At 47.1% G+C, this 15,906-nt stretch overlaps 1 protein-coding gene and 1 long non-coding RNA gene across 2 annotated transcripts in view; one reads left to right on the top strand and one right to left on the bottom strand.

Annotated features, from left to right (window-relative positions):
• The window catches only part of grin2bb (glutamate receptor, ionotropic, N-methyl D-aspartate 2B, genome duplicate b), a 116,002-nt gene that overhangs the window by 15,760 nt on the left and 84,336 nt on the right, over positions 1-15,906 (bottom strand). Inside the window, exons 8-15 of the mRNA XM_061828706.1 lie at positions 15,641-15,846; positions 13,911-14,082; positions 11,632-11,785; positions 9,597-9,722; positions 7,054-7,283; positions 4,110-4,270; positions 3,102-3,289; positions 474-712 (exon numbers count right to left, since the gene is read on the bottom strand). Coding sequence (XP_061684690.1) covers positions 474-712; positions 3,102-3,289; positions 4,110-4,270; positions 7,054-7,283; positions 9,597-9,722; positions 11,632-11,785; positions 13,911-14,082; positions 15,641-15,846 — 1,476 coding nt within the window. The remainder of the gene's footprint in view (positions 1-473; positions 713-3,101; positions 3,290-4,109; positions 4,271-7,053; positions 7,284-9,596; positions 9,723-11,631; positions 11,786-13,910; positions 14,083-15,640; positions 15,847-15,906) is intronic.
• Positions 9,192-15,085, top strand: LOC133505571 (uncharacterized). The gene is made up of 5 exons (XR_009796275.1): positions 9,192-9,529; positions 9,613-9,745; positions 11,621-11,744; positions 14,639-14,708; positions 14,929-15,085. It is a non-coding gene; the product is annotated as an uncharacterized LOC133505571 (long non-coding RNA).

Below are 15,906 nucleotides of genomic sequence, written 5' to 3'. Positions count from 1 at the left end.
TGTGTTGTTACTATGTTAAGCTTAGCTAAGGTATTAAAACTTTGAATAGCTCTTTCTGTGTACCGTCTGTCTTTGCAAATAGCTCCTATTTCAATGTTCAAACTTGCGGCTTTTACACAGCTGCGGCGTATGTATGTACCAAATAGTATTTCCTTTACAAATGTACTGGGAGAGGTTTATAATGAGGTGCGCTCCGTAGGCCGGAAATTACTGTATTAATAATGCACTCAATGAATTGATTTGATGCCTGTTGGACACGTCGTACTGGAATACTTCATGACGTCCACCACACGTGGCAAAAGCTCGACACGGTTTGAGCAAGTGTAGATTGAGACGGTACGCCGACACGACGTGGAAAAAATAGAGGCCGCTGTATTTCCCCGAACGACTTGTTCCGTCTCCGGCGCAGTCGGTAATCTCCACACGAGCGTCGGTCTGAGGTCAAATCCCAAACAAAAGCAACGTAGACTCACCCTGCTAATGGAGAAGGTGACGCCGGGCTTTCCGGAACACACGCCCATGAAGCAGAAGCGCAGCTGCCAGTAGAACAAATGCTCACAGATGAAGGTGATGAGTGACAGAATCATGGCGGCCCCGAGCATGTAGAAGACCCCCGCCATGTTGTCCACATCCAGCTGACTGCTCATAACTTCGTTCTTCTCGTTGTGGCAGATCCCCGTCAGCCACAAAGCCTCAAACTCCTCCATGTCACCTGGACCCGAGCACAGTTAGCGAAAGGGTGAGAGATCCCGAGGGAATGATTTGCCTCGGTGACTCCGCGTGCAAGTGTGAGTGGGGGGAAGAAAAAAAAAAAAAAAAAAAAAAAGACATTTTTAAAATTCGGGTGGCGAGTTGCTGCCAAAAACAGCTCAGGTCTCATGTATGGGGAACAAATGTCACGTTGCATTATTTGAACTCAACGCCCCACAGAAGCTCATCCTCATTAAGGATTGCTTATGCAAGACTGGACATTCCTTGTTGTGTGGGGGGGGGGGGGGGGGGGGGAACAACCAAAAACTTTTGCCTGCTGGGACTTGACAATCCTCAGGGAGGAAGGAAGTTTGGACGGTCATGTGACAAGTATTTCCAGCCTACAGTACAGCCATGTTATTTTCATATCCCGGGGGGCCCGCCGAGGGGCGAGGACACGTCCACAGAGATTTGTTAGATTTGCACCGATGGTTTTTTTCATTTTATTTGGGATGAGCGAGAGAGAGGAGGAGAATTTTGTTCCTCAACGCTTGCCTAATCCGATGATATTGTTTGTGCAAACGAGCATGAATGAGCCAATCTTGCAGAGGTGTTGTTTACTCTGAGATTCCCTCATCGAACCCAACTCTGCTTATTATTTTGTTTGAGACATTTGAACGAATGCCCCTTTTTTGTCGCGGTCGGTGAAGTGGCGATTGACCTTTGCTTCTGGTCCACGTGTCATTCAGAACCGGCAGCGCTTACGATTTACGATGTTTTTTTTTTTTGGTTCTATGAGGTGCGTAGGACTGGTGTGCGCTGTTATTGTGGAGGAGCCACAAGTTGCCCCACCGCAAGTTTCCCGTCTTGTCACGCACTCAACATAGCAGACGCTGCAGGACCTCGTTGTCGGCGTGCTGCCTGGTTGTCTGGCCCACAAACCTTGCGGATTATGCGGTGATACGGCTAAGTTGTGCGCTTTTCCTAATGGCCGCAAGGCGGCGCTCGAGCGGAAAAGGTAAGGGTGAGACCGGTGGAATATATGTGCCGAGGAAGTGACTTTTACCGGTATATATATTTTTTGACCATCCTGTTAGCGCTGTGCTAGCGTGTTGCTGCTGTGTTATTGGTGAGTCCCAGTGACTTTTACCAATATGTTTTTTTTTTGTTTTTTTTTTAAATCGGCCCTGTTAGCAACTCGCTAGCGTTAGTGCCGCGCTAGCGTGTTGCTGCTGTTTTACTGCCGAGTCTCAGTGATTTTTACCGGTATGTTTTTTTTTTTTAACCGGCCCTGTTAGCGGTGTGCTACCATGTTGCCACTGCATCGCTTACGAGGCAGTTTTTCTTTTTTTTAACCAGCCCTGTTCGTGCTACTGTGTTGTTGCTATTTTAAGCTAAGCTCAGGTATTAAAACTTTGCGGCTTATGTACAGTATGTACCAAATGGTATTTCCTTTACAAATGTGACCTATGCTTCATGTAAACATGGTTCGGTCCACATGTCATTCAGAACCGGCAGCACTTGTGATTTACGATGTCTGTTGGTTCTACGAGGTGCGTCAGAGAAGTTCCAGGACTGGTGTTGCGCTGTCGCTGTGGAGCAGCCACAAGCTGTCCCGCCGCAAGTTTTGCGTCTTCTCACGCACTCAACATAGCGGACGCTGCAGGACCTCGTTGTCGGCGTGCTGCCTGGTTTGATGGTTTGGGTTTGAAATACTGTACGGCTTTTGTGAGACCAGTCCTGGACCTTTTTGGACAAATTGTCACATTATTAGAGGCAGTGCAAGTGAGTCGTACCTCATGTGACTTATAACAATTCGAAATGTTGTTGTGTCTCCATTGTCAGTCCTGACAAAGACTCCCATTGACTGGTTCATGGTGTGACTTGAATTCCGCATGGCAACAAGTTGGTCGAAACGTCTGTTTGCAGCAATTCAAACGTATCCCGCAGGTTCCCTTCATGGAATACAGCTCTCATTATTTATCAGAAAGAATTTGGGGATTTTTTCAGAATTAGTTGCCATAAAAAAAAAAAAAAAAATCTCTTTCCGTATATGTTTGAACGTGTTCGCTCTCCTACAGCTAAAACGAGCTTTTAGAGCTGCAAATGCTGCAACGACGCCTACACCGCGCCGACTTGGCTCCCAAAATTTGGGCTCGACGTGAACTTTTTTTTGCACATCAGCCAGTGTGGCTTCTGTTTTCCCAGAGATACAAAACACTCAACATTTCTCGGAGTTACAGAAAAAACACATTTGTCAACAGGCCTCCCCGATTGAACTTTGAACTTTTTCCTGACCGAAATCCATCCGTCAACATAAGCGCTCCAAGGTCGTCACCCCGCCTAAATTTTTTACAAAAACGCAACATGCGTCGAAATGAGCGAGAACCTGGGGTCCTCCGAGGCCTCACCGTCTCCAAAGAGCATGAGGATGGCGAGGTCCACCGCTCGCTTCCAGCCCGAATCCTTCTGGATGGCGATGCCGTAACCGGTGGAGGCGAAGACTTTGCCGCTGCCGATCGTGACCAGCTTGCAGCCCTCGTCCCGTCCCGCCATGTAGTTGAGCACCGCCGCGTCGTAGATGAAGGCGTCCAGTTTGCTGCCGAGGACGAGAAAGCCGGTGAAATTTCATCATCATACACGCGTCTTTCCATCTACACTCATTTTTTTCCCCCAAAGATTGGCTGGTGGGGGGGGAATCACCGAAATCTCTTTTTAAATGTATTTCTTGAAAGGCCTTCTCAGTGAGCAAATGTGGTGCCTTTCAAGTCCAGACTCAAAACCCAGCTGTTTAAGTTCAGTTATGATTTTCATATTATCTCGAGGATATCTGCGAACTTTAATCACGCACTCCCAACGCAGGCCGCAGAGGTCCGTTTTGATCCAGATGCAGATTGTCAGGCCCGCATTTTCTCGCCAAAGGACTTTGTGTTCCGTTCTTAGCGTACACAAGTAAAGTCTGTTCACGATTTATAATTAGTCGATCGAGCGCCGATGCAAGTTATTTGATCGGAACACGTAGCAGCCGCGACGGGCTCGGCGACCCTTCCTGATCCAACCAAATCAGTTTTGAGTGACGAGACGCTCTCCAACTTGCCGGCAAACGAGGCCTTTGGGCTCGAGCAATTCGGCGCGATCTCGAATGGAGGGTCACTGTCGCATCATATTTGCATTTTTCGACGTAAACACCGGATGAGTTCTGAACTCGCTTCGAGAAGCGGTCGCTGCGACTCCAGCTCGCTATACGTCAGCGCCCGCCCACATCGCTCGCTCGTCCTCCGTCTCCGTCCTCTACGTCCTTCCTCGTATTTTCTTCAGATTGCATCATTAGAGGACCTCTTTTTTCTCCTCCTCCTCCCTCTCATCCCCACATCATTCTGCCGTCTGAGGCTGCCGCCCCACCCCCCAGCGCTCCTCACCCGTTCTTGAGACTGTACAGGGCCTCGTCCACGTTCTTCTGGTGGAAGCTGGTCATGTAGCTGTGCATGTCCCGGTAGTTGTTGCGGATGTTGCGCTCCGTGCTCCCGTTGGGCACGGTGCCAAAGCGGAACGGCGGCGAGAACTCGTTAGGCTTCTGGAACTGTTGGTTTTTTTTTTTTTTTTTCGAGGTGGAGGGCGGGGGCGGCGGTTTCCAGAAAAGAAACCGCAAAGAGAAAATGACAGAGGAGTGCTCGTTAGCATAGAAAAGGCACTGAGACGCATCAAATAGCCTTTAATGCACTGGTGAGCAGAGGACAGAACGATGCTTTGCGAAGCCTAAATTAGCTCAAATGTTTGGAGTCGCGATCACACGGCTGACGTACGCGGGGAAGGTCTCCAAGACTTGAAAATAGCTCATTAAACTGAATATACAAATCCCCCTCCCCACCAAAATACCGAAAAGTGATGAAGAATTCATCTATTTGAACTTTTTTCTTTTTTTTTTTCCAATGTGGATATCGTTTAACGCCTTGTGTTGTTTGACAAAAAAAAACTGCTTCAACGTTTGAATTGGCGGCCTGGAAGGACGTTTGAAGAGGAGAACAGACAGGAAATCAAGTAGAACGACGCACATTTCGGGCAGGGAGACTCCGGTATCGCCACTTACTCCCGAAGTAAATGTGAAGCAATTTCTCAATTAAACTTATTTTAATATTTGAGCAACAATTAATGTGACGCGAACAACCCTCGTAGCCAACTTTCATGATTAGCTAAGACTGATAGATGTATATTTGTATTTCTATTACAGTTCCCTACAGCAGTCACTCACATTTGAAAAACGCACGAGTGTCGTCAGTCATGCCCGCAGATATAAAGTTACGGGTGTGGTCCACCAGTCACGCCCGCAGATATAAAGTTGCGGGTGTGATTAGGGATGGAATCTTAAGACCTTTAAAATAACTTACTAAGGTGTTACACCCGAATATGTAGTTGCTACCTTATACCATAATCATAATTTATTGACACCGCACAGACTGAGACAGACATTTTTAAAAAGCTCAATAGACATTTAATTTCAAAACTAAATATTCATATAATTAAATAATTTTAGCTCATCGCGATGTATTGTTAGAATCATGTAATTCGCGGCGCTATCTATTGATGAAAGCTAGCAGAAGATGATCGATATCTTCCTAAAGCATGGAGAGGGGAAAAGTTTTCAATTTCAAGATAACGCAGTACCACGGGGGAAAAATAATTGTCCATCGCATTTAGTGACGAGGCGGATGATAGTCGAACGTCTTTTTTTTTTGGGTACGACGTCACACGATCGACCAAAACTCGCTCGCGATCGACGCATTGAGCATCCCTGAATTTCCTTTGACACGGCTCATGATGTTGATGACTTTCGACGTAAACGCGTTCGCTGTACGTGAAGCAGCTCTGAACCTGCGCTTTTGCCATCACTTCCGAAGATGCTCAATACGGTTAACTTGCATTTCCTGTTTCCGGGTGAATCCTGATTGTTTAGGAGCAGGCTTGTTTTGTTAACAACGTAAACGAAATAAACACGTAAACGAATGTCAAGACTACACAAAATAAGCGACGTCTTCTCAACATCTATTTTTTCTCCTCGTATCAAATTTTATGTGCGTGATTTTTCGTGGTCGACAGTGCAGATTTGGACGTGCATGGTGGCGCCTGTCAAATGTGAGTGACTACTACAGTGAACTTCTTTTCGTCTTTGTTTCGATTCTCTGAAGTTACGGACGAACAGCACGAATATGCCCCGTGAAGTGTTGTCTGACAAAAAAAGTGATTTAAAAACAACAACAACCACAACAAATCCCGCTTCTGGCTCTTGGGAGTGAATGGCGGGAGCGTTCGTGACCGACATCACTTGACCGATTTGTTTCCATGACATCATCTCTCTTGGACTGGAGCACATGTTAGCAAGAAGTATTATGAAGCGGTTTTTGTGGATTTCCGGTTTAGGCATCAAATGATGCCACGATCGTCAGTCTGCTAGTGTGCGTGGCTCTATATTTGTGTAAACTGCACTTGACGGCTTTTGCGTTTGAATTTGTTACATATCATTAGCGTAATTCCCGGCCGACAGAGCGCACCTGGTTATAAACCTCGCCCAGTGCATTTGTAAAGGAAATACCATTTGGTACATACATACGCCGCAGCTGTGTAAAAGCCACAAGTGTCCACATTGAAACACGAGATATTTACAAAGAAAGACGGTCCACAGAGAGTTTAACGCTAGCCCCGCTCACGCTAGCGCCGCCACCCTAACGCTAACGCTAGCAAATTAGCTGCATCGCTACATAAGCTGCAGGGTTGAAAGCGTGTGAAAAAAGTTGCGCCTTATAGGCCGGAAATTACGGTACACTTTGTGTGACTGGAAGTGATGTTAAAATGTTATTAAATCAAAGTATGTAGAGTTAATAATGGCAACAGCGTGACGGTGGAACCGATTTTCTTCTCCGAAATGATTTTATGTGGCCCTCGAAGCCACATCTAGAGTGTCAATTTCCATAACTCTTGTAAAAATCTGTACCAATATTTCCAATTGTCATAGATCATAAATGATCAAGTTGAGATATGACAAGCATTTTTTGTGTTACCAACCGTGAGTAGTTGAAAAACACGTTACCCTTGATTTCTGATTCCAAAACTCGTTCATGAATTTATGCAAACGTGATGAGATGATTAAATATTTTTGTTCCACAGTCACAACGGCCCTCTGAGGGAAACCGGAACAACGATGTGTCGCTCGAGAAGAATGAGTTTGACACCCGTGTTTTGTTTCAATGAGCGGCATTCCAACATTAGCGCTTCGGTTGCCAAGACAAAACTCGAGCGACGAAATCCTGCTGAAGCGACGGCAAGATCTTGTAACCCCCGTCAACCGAGAGCCCAATTTCCTTTTCCCACCTTTTTGTCCGACAGGCCCGACACCTGGTCCACGTACTCCTCCTGGATCATGAAGGCTGCCAGGTTGGCAGTGTAGGATGCCAGGAAGATGACGGCGAAAAAGGCCCACACCGACACCATGATCTTGCTGGTGGTACCTTTGGGATTCTGCACCGGAACCGAGTTGTTGAACACCAGACCCCAAAGCAGCCAGATGGCCTTTCCGATGGTGAAGGAGGGACCGCCGGGCTCTGGCAGGGAGTGCGGAAAAGATGCGGAGGAGGAGGAGGAGGAGGAGGAGGAGAGGACGGCGGGAGGGAGTCTCAGTGCTTGATCGGGCCAGATTTGCATTTTAAGTTTCGACAGAATCTCCACATTTTATTCAAGGCACATTTTTGACATTGGAAAACATACGCATGCGGAAATATTACATTTGCCTCAATTTTCTCACAAAAATGTGCTTACAAAATGTACATCAAATCTGGGGGGAAAAAATACCATACAGAACGTAGATTATAGATAATGTTAGAAATCGAAGACTCAGGACATTGCGGAAATTCAATTTCATTTGCCCAAAATTGAAAGGGGACGACACATTTTCTTAACCGGCCCGAATTTTCAAAGTTTTCTGTACAATCTCACCCTTAATGCCCGCAAACACCAATTTATTCTCCTTCTCTTGGAAGTATCCACGGACAAATGATTCTAAAATTACACGACCGGCAAAGTATTAGAAGCGGCTTTCGATACGATGCACTCAATGTTCCCTATCATTTTTTTTACACGTCTGAGCCCGTGAGCGCCCCCTTTGACCACTGTGAGCAACATCAGCACCACCCATTGAAGTTACATGGCTCATTAAAAAAGTTCAGATTACATTCCCGTCAGAACATTTTTAAGAACTATTTTATGTTTTTGCAAACTTACACTGAAAATGTCAACAAACAATACAAATACATACCAAGTCAACTATGAACTATAAATGTCAAATGTCGCTTCCAACTTTGTTACATTTATTTATGTTTTAACCCACAACGATATCCCCGTCTGTTTATCTTGGCGTAAAACTGAATTATCGCTTGCAGAATATCGTTCGCGGCGCATGTTGAAATCTTAATGATGCTACCGAACAGTTTTAGGGTTAATGTTATGATGTCTCCTATATTTAAAATACACAATTGGCTTTTTGTGCACTGTATCGTCTGCGCTTTCATCCTGGATCAGGCTGTGCCAAGGTGGAATTTTCAAAATGACACACCATCTCATCCTGTACTTTTCTATTTTTGCTTTCAGACCAGACTTTTTTACAAAAAAAGAAAATCTCATCCAGTTTCACCACTTTTTCTTCCATTATTCACATACCCCGGTGTTTGTAATTACAAGTGTACCCCTTTAAAATGGGGGGGGGGGGGCGGCCGAGCAGCAGCTCTTTGTAAGAGGCAATGTGCTGTCATGTTTAAAAAAAACAAAAAAACAAAAAAAACATCAGGCTGTAGCGCACTGCGCCGGATCTGTTTTTCCTCTGCGCTGAGCGTGTGCGACAAGTGCGCAAATGCGCAGTTGCGCAGCTTAGATGGAACATTGGATCCACCGCATTTCCGCACGACAGTAAACTGCGACCGCAAAAAAAAAAACAAGTTGTTGAAGGAAATTTTCTCTGACGGCGCCGAGCAAATCTCTGTACGTTCGGATTTAGCGGCCGCACCTGATATATGCAAGCTAGCAGGCGCCGCAGAGGCAACCTTCGCAGCTGGAAACCGTTCTACCTCTATGTGTGTGTTAGGTATGACGAGCTCCCCGCTGTCACTCTGTGTGCCATCATGGAGGGGGCACCAGCAGGCACGGCGGGCTGCCACTGTTCCACATCTGGAGCCGGCTTACATAACCGAGTGTTCCCACACAACATAGGACGCGGCAAGCAATGACGTTTAAAAAAAAAAAAAAAAGACTACGTGAGGAAATGTTGCGCCGACTCAACCGCTCATTTCTCGCCCGAGAAAAAAAAAAAAATCTGTGAACGACAATCAAAGATTTTTTTTTTTTTTTTTACAGATTACAGATCTGATCTTGAGCGGCTGCTGTTGCGTCAGCCACCCCCCCCCCCCCCTTCAACTCTGACAGTTCGGCTCCAGAAAAGCTGCGGGAAACGCCGAGGGGGGTCATGGAAACCGCGTTCGGCACCCCCTTCTGGCCCGCGTCGTTCAAACCGACAAATATTTCCACTGCGCGGCGACGGAAGCGCTCGAGCGTGTTCGGCCTTTGTACGAAACGGGAGGAGAAGGTGGCGTAACGCTGGCGTAATAATTGAGAGAGGCGCAGTAAGAGCGGCGACGGAGCGACAACAGAGGATCCTTTTGCGCGTGCTTTGACACTTTTTTTTATTGTGCGCGAAGGTGAAGAAAAAAAAAAAAAAATCCTCAATAGTCTCCGTGGAGGTAAGGAAGTGCTGCACAAATAGAAAATCACGTTTCTCCTCACGGGCGATCAAGCAAAAAAAGTGAGAATCCACGGTCGTGCGTCGGAGCGTCAAAATGAGTGCGCGCCAGTGTGTTTTGTGCTCTCACCTCTGCCGTCTGCCAGGCAGCGATTGTAACCCACCGGGCTGAAGTACTCAAACACGAAGACGGCCACGGCGGACACGATCAGCAGCATCACAAACATCATCACCCACACGTCGGCACTGAAGGGCTCTGCAAGACGACGCCGCGCTTGGGTTAGCCGTCGACTTCCTGTTTGTCCAACTCGCTCCGGCGACACCCGACCCACAAGACTTGATGGCCGACTCGCGACCTTTCAGCCGAGACACGTTTTACGACCCGGGTGAAGCCAAACTAAAAGGTCGCAAAAATGCAAAGATTCGGACGGAATCGCAATCCCGTTTCAAACGTGTTCTCTGGCCCGCTTGTTGCGTGAATGTCGGGTTAATCCGACATCGGGCCCATCGTGGAAGCGCATTTTGTCGCGCCGCTCGTCACGATGCATCTATTAGTTGTCATCAGTAAATCATAACTTTAGCCCCGATAAGTTGAAATTGGATTTGAATTTTGAATTTTTACCATCTTCTTCAGTTGGGTTTTTCCAATCTTTGCTCAGGCCTCCCCCCATTTTTGTGGCTTTTCTCCGGGTCCGTCTTCGACACGCATGCTAAGTTCATTGACGGCCACCAATTGCCCAAAGGCGTGAACGCGAGTTTGCCCGAATGTGCCCTACGGTCAACTGGTGACGAGTCTCACCAATGAGCCAAATAAGCATAAACGATATGGTAAATCCTTGGATGCATGGTTGCGACGATATACTAAATTGTTGTTTTTTTAATGATTACTCCTCTGACCGTTTCGAGCGGTATTGCCTCAACAAGCACACATGCAATCAAATCCAGCTGTTGGAAATTGGGAACAAGTACTTGACGCGTGCAAAAACCTTCGTTATTGCATAAAGACGCCACAAGATGGGAGCAAAGTCCCTGCTTTTCTATTTGACACGGCTGAGGCCTGACGAAATGGAGCTCCCTCCCCTCATTGCAATGTACAGTGAAGAAAATAAGTATTTGAACGCCCTGCTGTGTTGCAAGTTCTCACACTTAGAAATCACGGAGGGGGGTCTGAAATTTTCATCGTAGGTGCATGTGCACTGTCAAAGAGAAAATCCAGAAATCACAATGTATGATTTTTTTTTTCACAATTTATTTGTGAGATACAGCTGCAAATAAGTATTTGAACACCTGTCTACCAGCTAGAATTCTGAGCCTCAAGGGACCTGTTAGTCCGCCAAAATCCCTCCTGCAGTGTGTGTGTCATGATCCTGCCGGTCCAGCCCTGGCTGTGCGGGTGCCTCCGTGGTCGCGCTGATTGGGAGGCGCGCACATGCGCCTCATGCTGGCTGATTGGCCCCGGTGTATATAGGACCATGGGAACGACTGGTCCGGCGCCAGATCGTTGCAGTTCATGCCCCGTTCCCGCACTCCCGTATCTCTGATCGTTTTCCCGTGTGCACCGACCTCCGCCTGTTCTCCGACTGACCCCGTAAGCCCGACTCCTTTGATACTCCTGCCTGCTTCGATCGATCTCCCGCGTACCGACTCCTGCCTGCCTGCGGACCTGCTCTCCACGCCCGACGTCCTGACGACCGCTGCTGCACCTGACTGCCTGTCCGATCCCCGACCTTGGAATAATAAACGTTTTTCCCGAATTGCCCCTGTGTCTCCCGACTCCTGCATTTAGGTCCTACCCCCGTCTCGATGGGTCGTGGCAGTGTGTGCAAGCCTGGTGAACAACTACAGGAAATGTTTGACCTCTGTAATTGCAAACATCACTACTGTACCAAATGTGAACATTGATTTTCTCAGGTGTTCAAATACTTATTTGCAGCCGTATCACACAAATAAATCGTTAGAAAAATCATACATTGTGATTTCTGGATTTTCTCTCTCACAGTGGACACGATGAAAATTTCAGACCCCCCTGCATGATTTCTAAGAACTTGCAATATACACGAGCAGGGTGTTCAAATGCTTATTTCCTTCGAAAACAAATCCAATTCAAATAAAGGCGAAGTTACCCTCCCCCAAAAAATGCTCTTTTCTCTAAAGCGTCTTCTTACCTAAGAAGGCAGAAGGTGAGACGGTGCCGTTGCTCCGGGAAACCATGACGCTAATCCCCGTCTCGATGAAGGGCACGGAAAAGTCGATGACCTCTGACCTCTCCTCGTTGATGGTGAGCGAGCCCACCGCCATGTGAGCGTTCTTAAGCACCACCTGACACACACACACACACACACACACCACGGTGGTCAGTGAACGCAACGCAGAGTAGAAGACCCCTAGGGGACGAATAACCGCAGGAGAGAAACGGGGATTACGGCGGTGGATGAAGCAACCTTGAGCTTGACCTCCCTTCGAGTGTCTTCATCCAGGAATAAAAATGTAAAATAGCTCTATGGAAATTGTACGCAGTTTTATTTTTGGTCCTCACACACTTTTGCGCTCAGTAAAGTTAACTCGTTAGCGCCTTAAGCCTTTGGTGCACTTGCCATTAGCATAACCCCCCCCCCCTCCCCCATGTAACGCAGATATAATACAACGGCAGATATAGTAGGGGAGGGGCTATGAATTCAGCTGAACCCGTTTGTCCGTCGTCACCTGTCACGTGCCGTGACCGATCAAGCGGCGCATTGCATTGATTCCGAACGCCTTGACAACGCCTCGGGTTGCGTGTAATGCCGCCGCGGTTCTGTAGAGCCGGTGACTCGCGTCCCCTCACGCCAGGTGGAAGGCGGTGGGGGCCCGGGGGGGGGCGCATGTGCCTGATTCACATCATCAGGCGCAAGCCCTTGACTTGATTTAATTTGGCCAATCTAACGTGTAAATTCCTGCAGGCACGACGACGCACGTCTGCAAACCGAGTGAGTGACTCGACAGGATGATCAATTCGACAATCGCTCGTAATGACCGTAATTTCCGGCCTACAAGCCGCGACTTTTTTCATACGCTTTCAACCCTGCGGTTTATGCCGTGATGCGGCTAATTTGTGGATTCGAGAGGAAAAGGTAAGAGTGAGACCGGTGGAATATATGTGCCGAGGAAGTGACTTTTACTGGTACGACCCTGTTAGCGCTGTGCTAGCGTGTTAGTGCCGTGTCTCAGTGATTTTTAGCAGTTTTTTTTTTTTTTTTTTTTTAACCGGCCCTGTTAGTGCGGCCGCCCTAGCGTTAGCGCGCGCTGCGGCGCTAGCGTTAGCGCAGCGGCGCTAGCGTTAAACTCTCTGTGCACCGTCTTTCGTTGTAAATATCTCGTGTTTTAATGTGGGCACTTGCGGCTTTTCTACGGCTGCGGCCTATGTCTGTACCAAACGGTATTTCCGTTACAAATGTACTGTGTGAGGCTTATAATCAGGTGCGCTCGGTAGGCCGGGAATTACGGTAATGAGCTTTTTTTCCTGCCTCACTTTTAAAAATGAATTTACAAAACTAACAAATGACGGATTTCAGTACGCAGTCCTTTCACGGGAACAGACGAACGAGTATTCTTTACGTCTTTTATTGTTTCCAACAGATACCAAAGTAAGACGACGACATCAACACTCAATTTGACGCCGCTCTCCTTGGACTCGCATCACAATTTTAGTACAATAATCCCTTTTTTTTTTTTAACATAATTTCATAGACGAGTGATATGAGGTGTTTGAGGAAAGGACTGATATTAGAAAAAGATGTGCAGAAATTCAATTTCTACCGACAATGTGGGCAAATCATCAAGCAACCTGTCTAGAAAAAAAATCCCACAACGTTGGTCTCGCGCGAGAGTCGTCGCGCGACAACAACGTCGGGCGAGCATCCTGCACTTCCTTTTCTCCAGAGAATTCAAGATACAAATACACCAACCGGAAAGCAGATTTAGACATGGCACAAACATTTCAAAAAGCAAAACGTGTCGTGAAATTTTGTCAAGCTTTGTGAGACAATTGAGTTTCAGCTTGTTCTGATTTTCATATTTCCATTGACGTACCACATACTGGATAGTATGTGTACATAGATTTTTCTCATACAACAAATGTGCTCAATTACAGTTCCAGCTCTTTTCAACTCATAATTTTGTGGTTTTACTCACCTTTATGATTTTACGGCGTCATTCAAATATTTAACTATTCATAATTGGAGTTTTTCCCTGTCAAATTCAGAACCACGTTTGCGTCAAGTTAAGAATTTGTCTAAACGAAGCTCAGACATTAGGAATTCCTTTTCTTTCGCCTCCGATTCCATTTTCCTTATATAATATTTTTTTTTGTATGATAGCAGCATTGTTGTTTTGTAAACATCGTGTTGCATTTTTCAGTCTGACCTTGACTTGATTGTCCTAAGAACAGATTGTAAGGAATCCTCACCTCTCCGACCATGCCATTCCACGTCCCGTTCACCTTCTTGCCGTGTTTACCGTTAGTGACCAGGTAGAGGTCGTAGGTGAACTTGACCGCCTTGGCGATCTTCTTGAGAATGTCGATGCAAAAACCTTTGCAGCAGCGCTTGATGTAGATGCCCGAATCGCCCGTCTGGTTGCTGACGGGCCAAAGGCAGAGGAGGGTTTTAAATGATAATACAGTCGAGGAAAAAAAATGGATGGAGAGAGACACGCTGCACGCATTTATTTCCATATTTCGCCCCCCTCCCGTGAGCGCGATACTGTACTGCAATGTGGTAATAAATAGAACATGTCAAGAGGCAGCTCGCCGAATGTTGAGCGGCGCAAAATAGCGCTCAGCAGTCACACACACAAAAAACGCAAAGCCGCACTCCAGGAGCGCCGCGCTTCTTTTTCATAGTAAAGCTGTGCGTACAGGTTGTTGTTAGAAGCAAATGTCACGCAAAGGCCAATTATGTGTCATGTCTTTTTTTTTGTGTGTGTCACGTTCAATGAATGCAACAAAGCGAGCACAAGTCTCAAGTCTTGAGGTTGTGAATGCGGATCACGCAGATTAGTGAGCGACTGGAATATGTTCCATAAATCGTGAGAACGCGGGAAGTGGGGGGGGGGGGGGGGTTTGAGAGATTGTCTGTCTATGGCCACACGTCCACAATGTTCGAATCCGCAGTTAACGCACTGTTGTTTATTTAGGTCACAGAGAATCAAGCCGAGTTCACAAAGAGGTTGCGCCGCCTTGTTTGGCCTTGGACCTTCACATCAGGTTGGGATTGCAGTCGAGTGCCTCTGAACCGTCGGGGGGGGGGGGGACAAAACAGTAGCACACTGCAATGTCACATGAAAAAAAAAGAAATCAATAAAATAAAATTAAATCAGCTTTCCCATAGTAATGAATGGAAACGTCATTGGTTCCAGCCCCCCGCTCTCCTCCCCCCCCCCCCAAAAAAAAAAAGTTTTTTTTTTTTTTTTTAAATCTGTTACAGACCCGCACCCTGAAAGGTTCAGTTTCACCGCTGATCTAGAATCTCCTCCTCCAAGACAAAATTGATCAAAAGTGAACTGACAATTGTCAGAGAAGAAGAAACGTACGTAGCAAGAACCAGCAAACATTAAAGGTGAAGTTGTTGGCGCTTACGTCACATTTGAGCCTGCTAAGATGGAACATAAATTATATATTTGTATATATTTTAGAGGGCGGGACGGTGCTGCGACTGTGAAGCGATGGCCTCACAGTTCGGAGGACCCGGGTTCAAATCCCGGCCCCGCCTGTGTGGAGTTTGCGTGTTTTCCGTGTGCCTTTGTGGGTTTTCTCACGCTTTTGTTATGCTCTTAATTTGTCGGACCTTGTTTCTTGTTTTAAGGATCCTGCCTTCTTGGACTGTGTTGTCGTGCACAACTTTAGTTTGTAATAAAGCCCACTGAACATCATGCCTTTGTCTGGGAGTCCTGCATTTGGCTCCACCCCCGTTCCGCTGGCACGTGACACTTGGAACTTGCCAAGTACTTCTTGAGGTGGTATTTGGTTTCAAACGTTTGAGAATCTCCCCGTGACACTGAACCAGATAAGTGGTACAAAAAAAAAAAAAGACGGATGGTGACTCAATCCAGACCAAGAGTAAAATGAAAGCGGTCACAAAACCAACAGAGGACAAACATTTTGTATAGATAGAAATAACACTTTTGGCCCTCCCTCACCTGACTTTGAGCTGTTTCCGACAAGGCACGGTGTTCCTCATGCAGGTGCCGCTGAGCGGGTCCACGTCCTCCACGATGACAAACGGCGCCTCCTCCAGCGTGACGATGGACAGGTGGTCCTCGCGCTCGGCCGCCACCGAGTACAGCTCGAAGCGCGGCCACACGTGGTACTTCATCGCCAGAGAGCCCTTCTCCCACTTGCCCACCTGCGCGACAAAAGCGATCCCCGTGGTGGGCGGCGTTCCCGGAAGCAGGCGGCGGACGGC

The sequence above is a fragment of the Syngnathoides biaculeatus genome, chromosome 9 (assembly GCF_019802595.1).
Source record: "Syngnathoides biaculeatus isolate LvHL_M chromosome 9, ASM1980259v1, whole genome shotgun sequence".
Taxonomy (NCBI): Eukaryota; Metazoa; Chordata; class Actinopteri; order Syngnathiformes; family Syngnathidae; genus Syngnathoides; species Syngnathoides biaculeatus.
The sequence above is the reverse complement of the archived record's forward strand: the minus strand, read 5'-3'. Positions and strand labels throughout refer to the sequence as shown.